Source organism: Populus alba, chromosome 13 (genome assembly GCF_005239225.2).
Source record: "Populus alba chromosome 13, ASM523922v2, whole genome shotgun sequence".
Lineage (NCBI taxonomy): Eukaryota > Viridiplantae > Streptophyta > Magnoliopsida > Malpighiales > Salicaceae > Populus > Populus alba.
In genome coordinates this window covers 14,776,507-14,792,978 of record NC_133296.1, presented here as the reverse complement: position 1 = coordinate 14,792,978, position 16,472 = coordinate 14,776,507, and the positions used below count along the sequence as shown (strand labels likewise).

At 33.0% G+C, this 16,472-nt stretch overlaps 2 protein-coding genes and 1 pseudogene across 2 annotated transcripts; 2 read left to right on the top strand and 1 right to left on the bottom strand.

Moving 5' to 3' along the window:
• Positions 1-5,138: 5,138 nt before the first annotated feature.
• LOC118040157 (steroid 5-alpha-reductase DET2-like) lies at positions 5,139-6,068 on the top strand. The gene has a single exon (XM_035047025.2). The coding sequence runs from the start codon at positions 5,162-5,164 to the stop codon at positions 5,954-5,956; it is 795 nt and encodes a 264-aa protein (XP_034902916.1). The 5' UTR covers positions 5,139-5,161; the 3' UTR covers positions 5,957-6,068.
• A 5,539-nt stretch (positions 6,069-11,607) lies between these two features.
• Positions 11,608-12,664, top strand: LOC118040143 (epoxide hydrolase 2-like; annotated as a pseudogene).
• A 1,016-nt stretch (positions 12,665-13,680) lies between these two features.
• LOC118040156 (lanC-like protein GCL2) lies at positions 13,681-15,249 on the bottom strand. The gene is made up of 5 exons (XM_073404149.1): positions 14,937-15,249; positions 14,653-14,831; positions 14,338-14,449; positions 14,128-14,244; positions 13,681-14,040 (listed from the first exon to the last, which is right to left on the bottom strand). The coding sequence occupies exons 1-5, from the start codon at positions 15,099-15,101 to the stop codon at positions 13,681-13,683; spliced, it is 933 nt and encodes a 310-aa protein (XP_073260250.1). The 5' UTR covers positions 15,102-15,249.
• Positions 15,250-16,472: the final 1,223 nt, after the last annotated feature.

Sequence of the window (16,472 nt, the reverse complement as noted above, 5' to 3'; positions counted from 1 at the left end):
CCCTTTTTTGAGGATTCTGGCAATGATACCTCTCCCCATGTTCGATCAATTTGTACTCATAACTCTGCATGTACTGGTACTTTACTCTTTAGCACACCTGAAGCTCAATTCTCATCTACAACCCCTCAAGCTTCATCTGAGGTTGTGGATCCACCTCCACGTCAGTCCATTCGCATTCGTAAGTCCACAAAACTACCAGATTTTGCTTATTCTTGTTATTCTTCATCATTTACTTCCTTTTTAGCTTCTATTCATTGTCTCTTTGAGCCCTCTTCCTAGAAAGAGGAAATTTTTTATCCGCTTTGGCAGCAAGCTATGAATGAGGAGCTTTCTGCTTTGCATAAGACAGATACTTGGGATCTGGTTCATTTACCTCCTGGTAAGAGTGTTGTTGGTTGTCGTTGGGTGTATAAGATCAAGACTAATTCTGATGGGTTTATTGAGCGATACAAAGCTAGGCTGGTTGCAAAAGGATACTCTCAACAGTATGGTATGGACTATGAGGAGACATTTGCTCCTGTTGCAAAAATGACTACTATTCGTACTCTTATTGTTGTAGCTTCGATTCATCAATGGCATATTTCTCAGCTTGAAGTTAAAAATTCCTTCTTGAATGGAGATCTTCAAGAAGAAGTTTTTATGGCACCCACTCCTGGTATTTCAGATGACTCTGGATATGTTTGTAAACTTAAGAAAGCATTATATGGTCTCAAACAAACACCCCGTGCTTAGTTTGAGAAATTCTCTATTATGATCTCGTTTCTTGGCTTTGTTTCTAGCAGTCATGATTCTACTCTTTTTATTAAGTGCACTAATACAGGTCGTATCATTCTGTCTTTATATATTGATGACATGATTATTACTAGTGATGACATTGATGGTATTTCATTTTTGAAGACAGAGTTGGCTAGACGATTTGAGATGAAGGATTTGGGTTATCTTTGATATTTCCTAGGTATTGAGGTAGCATACTCACATAGAGGTTACCTTCTTTCTCAATTGAAATATGTTGCAGATATTCTTGAGTGGGCTAGACTTACTGATAACAAGACTGTAGATACTCCTATTGTGGTTAACACGAGGTACTCTTCTTCTGATGGTTTACCTTTGATAGATCCTATTTTATATCACACTATTATTGGGAGTTTGGTATATCTCACCATTACTTGTCAAAATATTGCATATGTTGTTCATGTTGTTAGTCAGTTTGTTGCCTCTCCTACTATGTTCACTGGGCAGCTGTTCTTTGTATTTTGCGATATCTTCGAGGTACAGTTTTTCAGAGTCTTTTACTTTCTTCCACCTCTTCCTTGGAGTTGCATGCATACTCTGATGCTGATCATGATAGTGATCCCACATATTGCAAGTCTGTTACCGGGTTTTGTATCTTTTTAGGTGATTCTCTTATTTCTTGGAAGAGCAAGAAACAATCTATTGTTTCTCAATCATCCACTGAAGCAAAATATCGTGCCATGGCAACTACTACCAAAGAGATTGTTTGGTTACGTTGGTTACTTGTTGATATGGGAGTTTTCTTTTCTCATCATACTCCTATGTATTGTGACAACCAGAGTTCTATTCAGATTGCTCACAACTCAGTTTTTCATGAGCGGACTAAGCATACTGAGATCGATTGTCATCTTACTCGTCATCATCTCAAGCATGGAACCATTACTTTGCCTTTTGTTCCTTCTTCCTTGCAGACTGCAAATTTCTTTACCAAGGCTCATTCCATCTCTCATTTTCGTTTTCTGGTTGGCAAACTCTCGATGCTTGTAGCTGCCGCATCGTGAGTTTGAGGAGAGATGTTAAATAATATTTATGTAGTCTTATTTATTAAGAGTAGAATAGTACTTTCAGTTTAACCTATATATACTTCATTTGTATTTAGGTTAAAATTATACATTTATAATATACAGATTATTCAGAAATCTAGCCTTCTTTATGTGTTTGATCTCAATTACTTTAACAATTTGCACGCACCCTTTATGTCTATTGACATAGTTTTTTTTTTTTTTTTGATTTCTTGTGTGTGTTAAATATCTAAGTTGTCTTTACACCTAAAAAGTTAATCAATGGCTACTTTTATTTATTTATTTATGGTTATTATTACTAGGGGTGTTCACGGTCCAGTTCGGTCCGGTTTTAATCCAAAAATTCAACCGAATCGGAAAATAATATTTCTTATTAATATAACCTGAACCGAACTGAGAACCGGTTCAAACCGAACCGGTTTAGTTTGGTTCAGGTCAGTTTTTTAGCATAAAAACCAGAAAAACCGGACTCATCTTCATCACTGAGCTAAATCAAAGGAAAAATCTGACATCAAAGCCTTTTCTTTTAGGATATGTAGAGAATCTCAAAGCTTGCCTCCGCCCAACATAAGGATGGAACTAGTATAAGTTATATTGTATGGATTTCTTGAATAATGGTTCCCTCGTATTTGGATTGTGAAACTGGAAGGGGAAGGGGGAAATGGAAGGGAAGGCTTGAGGGGGGGTGGCGGCTGGAAATGAGAAAAGTGATTTAGGGTTCTGTGAAAGGGAAAGGAAAGCGAAAAGGGAAGGGGAAGGGGAAAAGGGGAAGGCTGGAGGGGGAGGGGGGTTGACGGCTAGAAAGGGAGAAAATGATTTAGGGTTTTGGGAAGGAGAAGGGAAAGGGAAAAGGGGGAAGGCTAGAGGGGGAGGGAGGGTTGACGGCTTTTAAGAGGGAAAGTGATTTAGGGTTAAGAATTATTTTTTTTATACTTTTTTTTAACCGGTTCGGTTTGGTCCGGTTCAATCGGTTTAAGCTTTTTTAAACCGGAACCGAACTGGACCGGGTGGTTTTTTTATTTTTTTAATCGGTTTATTTGATTTTTTCTATCGATTCTGTTTTTTCGGTTAATGTTTTCTCGGTTTTTTCGGTTTAATCGGTTGATCAGTTTTTTTGAACACCCCTAATTATTACTACTCCATACACTGAAACCTAATGCCACCATGCATACTGAAGAGAGGTTTTTTTCTTCTATTAGAGATCATTAGAATACCTCAATTTAACATCGAAAAAAAAAAACAAAATAATATCTCAATTATTTTTTTATGAAAAAATAAATCAGAAAATGAAATTCAAATTTTGTAATTTTAACAGCGTCTACAAAAAAAAATATAAACAAAATGGGATCATTGTTTAAGAACTTACCTAAAAGCATTTAAAAGAGAGAGAGAAAATTTGTTAAAAGTATTCCAAGCCATAACAAACGGATTCAAGGATAAATGAATGTTACGATTAAGAGTGTATTTAATAATGGAGTATGTGATATTTTTGTAAATATATATTTTAATTGAAAATAAATTAAAATTATATATTTTTTAATTTTTTTAACACCAATATAGCCATTTAAAAAATACTATTAAAAAACATTAATTTAATATATTTTTACATAGAAAAAACAATTTAAAAAGTATTTTTAAAAAAATGAGTGCAACAACAATTTGTAATTTTTTGTTATTTTCTTTAAATCAACAGAGAAAATTTGGACAAAATCTGTCAAAAGATAGTGATTAATTTGAATTAATTGAGAAATTAGAAGGGTTTTTTCTTTTATTTTTGTAGTATATGAACTGTCGTTATAATTGGTAATTGAATAGTATCATAAAATCATGCGGACCAATTGGATTTGGGGTATGTATCTGCTTCAAACGTTGATCTTGGATGGTCCCTGTATTTTTTTTTTTTTTGGATTCGAGAAAACTTTATTTCTCGAAAAATACACTTTGTGGGGCCAGGTAAGTGAGTAAAACCCCGGTTGTCCTAGGCTCTTACAATAGATACACGTCCTGACTCAAACTCGAGACCTGCTATGTAAATTTCAAGCCCTTTACCACCATGCTACGCCTCCTCCTATACCGATAATTTGTGAATTTGTTTTTTAGCATTGATTAAATTTATTTTTATTAAATTTATTTCTTTTAATTTTAAATTGGTTATTTTAGTGTTTTTTAAATTATTTTAATATATTGGTATTAAAAATAATTTTTTAAAAAATATATATTATTTAATATATTTTTAAATAAAAAATATTTAAAAAACAATTATCGCGTACTCTGTTAACTCTATAGATATAAAACAAAAAGAAGACGCCCTTACACATGTCACAAAATCACTTTTTGACATATTGTTATGAGTGCTCAACAAGTTTGTTTAAATAGTTTACAAAATCATAGTTTGTTATTATGACATTATTGTTGGACTTGATTTTAAAATCTTATATGAAAGTGTTATATATATATATATATTTTAAACATATCACATTAAAACAATTTAAAAATATTAAAAAAATAAAATTTCTAAATATAAAAATATTTTTTTAATCATGTATATTCAGACTAATTTATACGCACCTTAACTAATCTTCTAAGATTTTAAAAATAATAATTAAATAATTTTTTAGTAATTTTAAAAATTTTAATTCTTAAATCAATAATTTTTTAAAAAATAAGTACAAACTTGATCAGGTGAACATAATTAAATAATATAAGATAGAAACATGCTAATATAACATGTGTATTGAATTAATGGATTTAGAGAGCATCTAGGAACGAGATGCAAATCACGTTCCCACAAAATTTAAATTTTATTTTTGCTAAAATTTAATATGGTTTTTATATTTTGCATCGTTTTGATATGCTGATTTTAAAAATAATTTTTAAAAAATAAAAAAATATTACTAATATATATATTTCAATAAAAAAAATTATTTAAAAAACAACTACTATTAAACTGCCAAAAACATTCTTGCTTGGTACCTATGACATGTACCAATCACAAATGACCGTCAGATTTGACTTAGAAGCATGATACAATAAAGTAAGATAGTACTGAATTACTGGATTTACTTTGTGCCTAGGGCATGTGCCAATCACAAATGATATTTGGACATGTTGGGATATATATATATATATATATATATATATATGAATGATTTTTTATTAAATAATAAATAATAGTAAGATAATAAAATGAGTAGATATTGAAATCAATAATATAACATTTTCATCTCTCCGCAAGTTGCAAGTCATGGTGTGCTATCATGATGCTCCATTTTTCTTCTATAAAATGCCTTTTTTTAGTATCATCATCACTCCAAATCTATCATCAGCAACAAACTAAGCAAGCAACAATGGCCTTGTTAGACCAGAGTTTCTTTCATTACAGCCTCCTAGCTTACTACCTCCTAGGACCCCCTACCTTCATTGCCCTAAGGTTCTTTCAATTCCCATATGGCAAGCACAACCGTCTAGGATGGGGCCCTACAATTCCTCCACCTTTGGCTTGGTTTATCATGGAAAGCCCCTCCATTTTGCTCCCCCTCATCCTCTTTCCCTTTGGCCAACACTTCACAAATCCCAAAGCTCTAGTTCTCATGTCTCCTTATCTCCTCCACTACTTCCACCGCACTTTCATCTACCCGCTTCGCATTTACCAAAGTACCTCTCACCAGAATACCAAAACCACAATTGGTTTCCCGCTGATTTTGACCTTCAACGGATTTTTGACTCAAGCATTGAATACTTACATACAGGCTAGGTGGGTTTCACATTATAAAAGTGATTATGATAGTGATGGAGGTTTGTTTTGGTGGAAATTCTTTGGTGGATTGGTGGTTTTTCTGTGGGGCATGAGGATTAATATGTGGGCTGATACGGCTTTGTTGGTTTTGAAGAGGGAAGGTGGTGGATATAAGGTGCCGAGAGGAGGGTGGTTTGAGCTGGTAACTTGTCCTAACTACTTTGGAGAGATTGTGGAGTGGCTTGGATGGGCAGTGATGACTTGGTCATGGGCTGGGTTTGGTTTTTTCCTCTATACATGTTCTAACTTGGTACCTAGGGCATGTGCCAATCACAAATGGTATTTGCTGAAGTTTGCAGAGGATTATCCCAAGAATAGAAAAGCAGTGATCCCTTTCTTCGTTTAGTTATTGATAGAATTGCGTAGAAGGAAGAATTTGAAGAAGAAGATATTATTAGCTGTTATGTTAATATACATATGTGTGTGTGTGTGAACAATAAAATTCCAATACCTGAGGAGCTTTTAGTTAATTTAACTCATGCAAAATATCAACGGGGATCCGTTGCCCACCTTAACAGATCCGAACACAACGTTAACTGCCATAAAGACCACCTAGAAAAACAGAGCGAAAGTCTCCAAATAATCTCCATTAATACACAAATATTAGAGAAACACAAAATTTTGCATCAAATCATCAACAATGGCATCCTCCTTTGATTCATTCAACCCTGAAGGATATCAAAATGACCCCACAAAGCAGCATGTCCAACGTGATTATGATGGTGGCTACATAGGTGATGACACATCTTTCCCCGGGGCAACACCATTGGCTCAAGAAAATTTCTTCAATGACAACAAAATGCATTCTTCTGAGGTGTATGGGTTTGGTATGCCTTCTCCAAGTCCTGAATTTGCCTCAACTTTTGAGTCTGAGGTGCTTGAGACTCATGGTGGTGGTGGTGGTTGTTTTGTTTCTGATGGGCCGCTTCTGCCTGCAGGAGTAAGGAGGCAAATTCCGTGAGTGGCGCAAGTGAGTTTTGTTTTTGTTTGTGGAATTGGGTTATATTCGCTTTCTTGATTGGATCTGGATTTGAGTATTTTACATTTGGAATTTGCAATGGGGCTATGGTTTAATGACTGGGGAGGTGGAGTTTGGAAGAGAAAATTTGATATATATAATTTTGATTGGCGTTTGATGTTTGAGAATTAAGGTGATCTAATTATGTAGGATGATTTAATTGAAGATAAGCATCGAATTAGTAAATTTGGGATCATCTCATTCTGGTTTTTTTTTTTATTATTATTGGAATAGATTAATTATCATTAGAATTGGCCTTGGGAGACCATGAAAGGGAAAGTTGATGATGATGGGAGCCTAAACCTTCTGTTGGTGGAAGCAGCAAGGCATTCATTTTAAAATCTTGTTCTTGAGACATTGCCAGTTTACTGAATACCAAGTTTTTAGTTAGAATTGAAAGGGGTTTGAACTATCAAATTAAACTTTTTTTTTTCACTGAAGAATTGATTGGTATAGAAATCTGTCACTCAAATGCTTTTTGAATGTCGTCTCGTAAAACAGTTAAGAGTTCATCTTTCCATCAATTCTTTTATTGTTCCCTGATTTTGGTTGATATGAAGCAACGACAGTACTAAAACCTCTTCGATTTTTACATGCTGCTAATTTTTCATTACACCATACTTGCATGGCTAATTCAAAATCTTAATGTAAAAGAGGGCTTCTAATTGTCATAGGTTCATCGGAATATTGTCGAAATCTTCTAGACTAATCTTTGTTTTTTCTTGATCATCTATACTGTATTTCTCTAATTGTCTTTTCGACATCTTAGAGATGTTTTCAGCCTTCTTTTACGATCCTTTCTGTTGAAAATGAACAGATAGCTTTCTTTGATATGCCTCCGTCCAGAGGAAAAGGAGAAAAGAGAGAGGGAGATGAGAAACCAGATTATCAACGAAGCTGAAGAGTATATACGGGCTTTTTATGAGAAAAGGCAGCAGAATTGTGAAACCAACAAAGCTCAGAACAGAGAAAGAGAGAAGGTAAAATTTATTGAAAGACACTTTTCCATTGTTTCCTCCCTATTTCTTTCGACGTGCAGATCCGCGCTCAAGTTTTCTACATTCCTTCCAGCTTTACTATGAGGTTAAACATATGGATGTGCTTTTCTGCAGCTGTACTTGGCAAACCAAGAGAAGTTTCACAAGGAGGCAACATTACTGAAAAGCCATTGCAGAGATCATTCCTTGAGAGGTGCCAAGTATTGATAAAAGAAGGGGTAGAAAAGATGATGAAGAGAAACCTTCCATTGCTGTAATTCAGGGTCCAAAGCCTGGAAAACCCACTGATCTCTTAAGGATGAGGCAGCTTTTCGTGAAACTGGAACAGAACCCTCCACCTCACATGATGCCTCCCCCTCCCACATCTGCCATATATAGATGGAAAGGATGCGAAGGATGGAAATAATGGGAAAGATGCCAAGGATGTGAAAGGTGAGAAAGATGGAAAGAGTGAAAATGAAGGGAAAGATGCCAAGAATGGAAAACCTCCTACACAAATTGCTGCTGCTGCTGCTGCTGCTGCTGCAGCTGCCGACGAAAACAAGCCTCCTTCACCTTCTAAAGACATTGCCATGAGCAGTTCACTTGACTCGTCAAAATTAGATGTTCTTGTTGCAGAAATTGAACCAGCCACTGCTCGTGATGGCAACCGATAATTCTTTCTATCAATTCCTATTTGCCTTTTAAGCTCTCATTTGTTGAATGCGAACAAGCTCAGCTCTCTACAGATGTTATCGAGCTTGTGGCATGGACTGTGGAGAGTTTCTTCCTACCTGTAGGATGTATTAGGCAAACTGAGGTCAAAATACTTCTTATTCTTAAAAATAAATAAATATAATTTTATCATTTTTGATGCTGGAGGCGTAAGTAATTTTTAATATATTTTATTTTATGTGAATGTCATTTTGAACTTCAAATTTTTAATCCCTCTAAACTTTATTTTTTATGGGCCAAGCATGAAAGCCCATGGACCATTATCTGATTAAAACAGGCCTGGACTACAACTTACAAAATTTCGTCTAAGAATGAAAAAGCCCATGGATATTCATTGTAAGATTAAGATGGTCCTTGAATAAAATCCCATGGATCATTGTAAGATTAAAATGGGCCAAGTGAGACGACAACCTGCAAAGGAGGCTTTAGATATTTTAATTGCCCCTCTACTGGTAAGAAATATTTAATTAGGTCCTTAATATATGGTTGCATTCTGTCCTTCTATAGCACTTAATAGTTGACAAATGATATTGTGAAACATGTACTTGAATCAGATTAGAATTTCATGTTTTTAATAAAATATCACATAAGTTTTGCTAAATAAAAGAAAGCAAAATCTAAAAATAAAATTAAATAAAAATATTATCAACGTGTCATAATATCATTCTATCAATTATTGTTACTGGGTTTCCGTTTCTACAAAGACAAAAATTGATGATTTTGAATCCTGAAAAGTATAGCTTAATTAATCAGGTTTTAGATTTGTTTTTTTAGAGATTATTAATTTGAGTTTTATAAATCTCAATACCATTAAAAATTTATATAACAATGAAGCAACAGATTTTTCTGCTAGTAATTATTATAATAATAACTAAAATTACTCAGTGTTTCACTGTAGCAATCCATAGTGAAACGATGAGCAGTCTTTAACTCAAAAAAACATGCACCCTCTCTTGTCATTCATGTTGATTCTCAATTCTACAAATCGAAGATATGTGTGCTTCACCAAATAATTGTTGAGGTGCAGTCTTGTCGTAATAGCTCATCTATTTTGTTAGTTTCCTTTATGTTTTTTTTTTATAAAAAAATAAAATAAAAAGAAGAAATTTTCATAAACTGTTATAGGAGTAATTATTTTTTGCTCGATTTTTATATAAAAAAAATAACCAAACCAAAATATATATATTTTTAAAGTGAAACTGGTTTAAACCGACTGATTTCGGTTTGATTCGATTTTTTAGAATAAAAACAGGTTCAAACCGGTTTGACTTGGTTTTTTTCTGGTTTTGGCTTGGTTTTTTTCCGGTTTGGGTTCGGTTCGGTTTTTTCTGTTTTATACTTATAAAACAAAAACCGAACCACCGGTTATTTTTTTTCAAAATTCTAATCGGTTTTTTTTTATAGTTTGGTTTTTTTTATTATTTTTTTTCTGATTTCTCAATTTAATTAATTTTTTTAGTTTTCTTTATACTCCTAAACTGTCCTCATCAAGGTCATGCCACCATTGAATAAGGCAAATATTTATGTTATTAAACCATTGAAGGCTTGTTGGTTTCTATTTCTAAAAGACAAACAAAAATGAGCATATTTATATTTCCATTTCAATCTCCAACTCGAACTCCAACATCTTTATTACTGCAATTCAACAACAACTCCACTTGTTGTCCTATTAAATATTACACCGAGGCTTGTAGCCCAGTAGTGACAAGGGCTTCCTTACCTCTATATCTTGGATTAAAGGCTTAGCGTGTACGCATGTCATCCCCGCGGTGTCTTACATGCTCACTGCGTTTGCAGGATGTTCAGTGGGCCATGAGATTAGTCGTGGTGCGAGTAAGCTAGCCTGGACACCCACGTAAATAAAAATAATAATGTTTTTTATTTTGCCGGATAAAATAGATTAGGATTGAGAAATAATTATTCCGGTTGTATTTTTGGATTATTTTAGAAGTATTTTGAATTAATATATTGATTATTAATATTATAAGTGTGTTCATTAGATATTATAGGTAAAAATAGATTAAAAAATAAATTTTTAGATCTAAAACTTCTACATGATTTTTTACCATTATTTTAGTGCGCACGAAAACTAGTCTTGTAGACCTAACTGAGTGGCTTTTTAAAAATAATAATAATAATAATAATAATAATAATAATAAGCCAAGTATGGTGATCCACTTAGGCTCATATACCTAGGTTTTTTTTTTTTTTTACTTTAATTTTTCTTTGATTTAAATTTAATAGAGTTAAAATATGTTTGGGATTTTTTTTTTAATCATTCCACTATTGTTTTATCAAGTAATAGTATTGATGATCGTGTTGTGAAACTAGATATTTATTATGAAAAGATAAAGTTACCACCCAAGATTTAACCAGCGACGACAATAGAGTAAGGTTTCTTTATTTGATAGAGTTAATTTTAGAAAAAATGACCTATCTATGTAACCAAATTTTTTTATGATGTTATTTATTTGTATTAAAGTATTTTAAGTTTTACAAATATATAAAAATGGCTTGCTTGAAATGATTTTCATGTCTATCAATATTGAAGTTGTTTCATATTCACCTTTATGATGTATATAATAGATGTTTGATGACAAAAGTTTAAGATTACATGAATAATCTATAATTTAAGTTACTAGTGTTTTAAATTTTGAAAACTAATCAATGTAAAAACCCAATTAAGAAAAATTTATGACGGGACAAGAGCAACAATGTGCTTGCCAGTAAAGTATGGGAAAATCATAATGTAACTATGTAAGTTTAAATTAATTAATGTTATATTATTGTAAGCTTATATTCTTTTATTTCATTATCTAATTTCTATTTAACAAATTTTTGTACTAGATTGTGTGATTTTTTATTTGATGCACATAAACAATCAATTAAGAAGGCCATCTTAGATAACCAAGAGAAGTGGAAAAGCTATAAACTAAGGCCTAAAGTTATTGGGCATTGGATCAACAATTTGTGATTTCAAAAACTTTTACAAAGCATTCACAATATATTAACTGCATCCTATAGGTCTCTTTTTGGCCTGTTTCCTAGGGAATCTTTTGTGGGGGTAATTGAGCAGAATTTTTTTTTTTAAAAAAAAAAAACTTTCCTCGAGGATGATGAGCAAATTAAACATTATCTCAAACTCAGAACCTCCCCGCTAACATTAGAAAGGGACACACACAGATATATATATATATATATATATATATATATATATATATATACACACACAGAAAATGAAAAAAAAAACCCTCAGAATCTCTATTAGCAACAAAGAGTCGAAAACCATAAAAAAAGCTTCCAATTTTGATCTTGTGTGCATATATACATAAATGTAATGCTTTGATGTTGGCACCAGGTTTATCTTATTGGGAAGGATTTTGGATCTATAACAGCATATCTAGTCGCTGTTGTGCACCCTGAGAGGGTTTCAGATCTTGTGTCCCTCGGTATTCCTTTCTTGCTACCAGGTCCTAATTGTATTCGAAATGATATCATGCCATCAGGTTTCTACATAACAAGGTGGCAGGTACGATTCATTTATCTCCTGTGTATTTGATACTTGCCTTTCAGATCCTAGAGTGACTTTTTGGTGATAATGATAATTACAATTCATTGTTGATCTTGCCTGTTTTCTCTAAATAAACACAGGAACCAGGTAGAGCTGAAGCAGATTTCGGACGCTTAGATGTCAAGACAGTGGTAAGAAACGTATACATTCTCTTTTCTGGAACTGAACCACCAACAGCTAGAGATGACCAGGAAATCATGGACTTGGTTGACCCATCTACTCCTCTGCCACCGTGGTTCTCCGAAGAAGATCTTGCAGCTTATGCATTCATTATACGAGATGTCTGGATTTCGTTTTGCATTACAGGTTCCTTACAGGTAACCAGTAAAGTCGTCTACGATAAAAGGGATGACATGGAATTCGATGCAGGTCTTTAGGCATAGATTGTGGAATTACTAATCCAAAAGTTACAGCACCAACATTACTGATCAATGGCCAGAAGGACTATCTCCTAAAGTTTGCAGGTATGGAGGACTACACAAAAAGTGAGCAACTGAAGCATTTTGTACCGGATTTGGACAGTGTGTTCCTTGATGAAGGGAACCATTTTGTTCATGAGAATCTCCCAAAGCAGGTGAATGAACTGATCATTACCTTCCTAACCAAACATTGTAACTGAAGATTATATTCTATGACCATTTCAAGTGTTACGATGGTATCCAGCTGGGGTACAGAGTGCCTCGCAACTTGTGTTAAGCTGATATGATGTATCGAACTATGTTTGAAATAAGATATTTTCATCTTTTAAGATCTGATTTTGGTTAATTTCCCATTTATCCTATTTTCATTTGCAATGGGCAGTTGTTGAATTAAACGAGAAGAAACAGAAATTAAAGATTACAAAGGAAATCAACCAATTTTAAAATCTCATGTGACCTGATAAAACAATCATAACTTTGTTAATCTCTTAATCTGATAAAAAAACAAAAAACCAAAGTCCAAAATATTGATGTATTTTATAAATGAATAAAGAAGAAAAAGATGTTTATCTCATACTAAAAAAAAAAACACTATCTTCCAAGTGTTTATATGTGTGAGTTTCTAATATATAGTAAATTAAATAAAAGTTATGATGGAAAGACTTTTATAGTGGGCTTCCTAATGTTATTATATGTATATTTATAATATCAAAATATGGCATTTGACACTTAATATTTTAATGAGATAAATTTATTTTTGAATTAATTTCTTTAATTTTCATAATTAATTTTAATATTTGTAATTATTAAGATATAATTGAATAACAACTATTTAATTTAATTTAAAATATAAATATTTCATTAGCAGTGATATCATTTACAATTATAATATTAAAAGATATAATATTTGATTATAATGTTTTCAGTTTTCAAGTCTATTTAAAATGGTTATCTAAAGAAGGAAATTTAAAATATAAGTATCCAGCTTGATATGTGTGATCAGAGCTATCTAAAGAAGGAATAAACTTTGCTACTACAGAAGTTACAGTTTCAAGTAAACCTATGAATACTGTTCCTACACAAAACATTCTTAACAAAAATGAAGGCTACACTCGGATGGAAAACCTACTCGGATTCAGACCAAAAATAAAGATCTAATTCAAAGATTTAACATTTATTTCATGTATTCAGCCATATTGGATACCTCAGAGATCAAGACAAACACATGCAATAAATGCCATTGCCATTTGCCAATGAATTTGCAAATTTAATGCTCTCATTAACATGACTAAAGGAGAAAGGTCAAAATCTGAATCATTCATAAATATCAAGTTTTTGCTCCAGTGGGGCTTAAATTAGCTTACAATGAACTAGATAACTGGAGAATTTTACCTTAACTGCCTTGACAAGTGTAAGAGCAATTCCAGGTGCTCCATGACACCAATGCACAAGAGCATCCCTCTTGCTATCTTCTTCACTTGTAGAGTAGTTGCCACTGGGAAAGCAGTTATTGATCATGTATTTAAGGGTGCCCTTGACATGCTCAAACTCATCAGGTTTCAGCTCTACATCCAATAAAACATTCATAATACCTGCCAATCCATGGGCAGCACCCCAATACCTCTCACCATACCATTCATACATTAATGGGGAACCTCCTTTCTTCGCCAATGCTCTTCCATTTTGTATAATTTCATTCGCAACAGCACGCTACAATAATTTTACCGTAAGACTATTACATCCTGCTTAACTAATTCAAAACCAAAGTAGCAAAATAGGTAATAGCAGAAATCTCACAATGGTCGTACCAGGGACAGTCCCCTGCCCCATCTGTTTATTTAGGAACAGACAAGCCCATAAGAATCCACTTCTTCCATATAACAACTCATCAGGGTGATTTCTCAACAACTTAATCTGTTTCATAAACAATCAATAAATACTCACCGACAACCAATTTGTTTTTTACAAAAATATGAAAAATAACACAAAATAGAGTAAAAAGGCCACCTCTCCTAATTGACTCAGATAGTAACTCTCTAATGCTTCATCATTAGCATGCTTTGCGGCTACAGCCCCAAGTGCACAAACACCAGCTCGCCCACATATAAATGTCACATCCCTAGATTATAAAACACATTCAACAACATTACCAGATGTCCAAACCGAATCCACCCCTCTTTAGTAGCTTCAAATTTGCGTTTTACACAAGTTATAATCAAAACCCAAAATCATATCCAATTGGCTCATACCATAAATTTAATCACAAAAACAAACTATACAGTGAAACAACATGACACCTTCACCAAGAAAGGGAGACTCTACCTTGAAGCCCGAGAAGCCGAATCACAAGCCTTAACAATCTCCAAACAGAGAAAGAGATCATTTTCATTACTAGTAACTTGATAGCTCTTATAAAGCAACAAAGCAGTGCCAAGATTTCCACTGTAAAGAGTAAAATCATGCACAACTTGCCCACCTAACCCCCATGTCTCCATCACTATCTGTAGAACACAAAAATCCCACTAAACACACACAGTGCCAACATTACCAAACAAAGCAAAAACAACCCGAGAAATGAAAACAAAAGAAAGAGAAGTTCTTGTTACTGTTTCTTTAAGATCCAAACCAGAACGTTGAAACTGCTTGGAAAGTGAAGTGTAGGGCATTGAGAGAAGCTTCATGAGAGAATCCTCATCGGTTACTTTATCTTCTTCTTGTATATCTTCTGTTACAAAGCTTGGCATTACGTTGGGAAAGAATCGATCAGCCATTGCTGCCTCTGGTTCTGAAGCGAGAATTTTTTTTTTTCTTTTTTCTCTGTTTTAGGTTGTCGTCAAAGGTTTAGAGCTTAGTAGCTGCTACCTGGTACTGAGCGTTGGAAATTGGCTAATGTAAACGTGGCAGATGCACCGTCTGCTTAAACTACTTTGTTAAATAGTGTAAATTGCATCATTGGCCCCTAAAGTCTTAGAGAATTGAAAGAATTGCTAATTTAGACTCGCTACTTTCAAAACTCCAAGAACAAGCTTTATCTTTTTTTTTTAGTACCGTATAACCTTGATAAATTAATAATTTTCATTAAATAATATATTTTTATAGTATCGACTTGAAACCAAGATGGTAAATTAATAATTTGGTGAATTTATAAAATATATTTAAAAAGAAAATATATAGATCCCATTTGATATATAAATTAATAATCTTATTTTATATATATATATATATATATATATATATATATATCCAAATTATATATCCATGATTTTATAACATCTTTGTAAAATTGATTTAAATTATACTTGCTTTTTATTGAAATTAATATTTCTTTAGATCTTATCACTAACTTTTCGTATTAAAAAAAACTGTACAAAGTGATTATTGCTTTAAATATTTTTTTTATTATTAACGTTGGTGCCTGAACTAATTTATAAGGGTGAGCAAAAAAATCAAAAAACCGAGAAAACTGAGAAAACAATAACTGAAAAAACCGAACCGGGAAAAAAAACCTGATTAAACCGATTAAAATTTTGAAAAAACCGACCGGTTCGGTATCGGTTTTAGGCTTATAAAACCGAACCGAACCTAAAACCGATACCGAACCGAAAAAAAACGAGCCAAACTGGAAAAACCGAGCCAAAATCGAAAAACCAAACAAAACCGGTTTGAACCGGTTTTTTCCCTTAAAAACCGAATCGAAACCGGCCGGTTCGAACCAGTTTAGGTTCGGTTTCAGTTTTTTTTTAAATCGGTTTGGTTATTTTTTTTTTATAAAAACTGAACCGAATCGAATTTGCTCACCCCTACTAATTTTACGCATCTCAACTAATCCTACGGGCTCTAAAATTAACAACCATGTAAGTCTCTAGTAGCCATTATATTAGTAATCACATGGCTCAAATCTAATATCATAAAAAAAATAAACTTTTTAATTCAAAATTATTTTTTACTGTACCACCTATTAAATGGTTGCTTTAAACATCTTTGCACGAGTCAAGCTAAAGAACATAACCAATGTATTTAACTACTTCTTTTTCATTTTCGACAACGTTCAATAATTTTCTCATTACTTAATAATTCTAAAGTTGTCTTTCTTTCTTTTCTATAAGAAGCTCAAAAGTTACTTAATATCTATATCATGATAG

What these genes read in the sequence shown, in the direction of transcription:
- LOC118040157 (XM_035047025.2), top strand. Translation starts at nt 5,162, where the DNA reads ATGGCCTTGTTAGACCAGAGTTTCTTTCATTACAGCCTCCTAGCTTAC.
- LOC118040156 (XM_073404149.1), bottom strand. Translation starts at nt 15,101, where the DNA reads ATGGCTGATCGATTCTTTCCCAACGTAATGCCAAGCTTTGTAACAGAA. An exon ending in GTTTGGATCTTAAAGAAACA is followed by an intron (nt 14,832 to 14,936) that starts GTAACAAGAACT and finishes TGTGTTCTACAG; the next exon opens with ATAGTGATGGAGACATGGGG. An exon ending in TCGGCTTCTCGGGCTTCAAG is followed by an intron (nt 14,450 to 14,652) that starts GTAGAGTCTCCC and finishes TTTATAATCTAG; the next exon opens with GGATGTGACATTTATATGTG.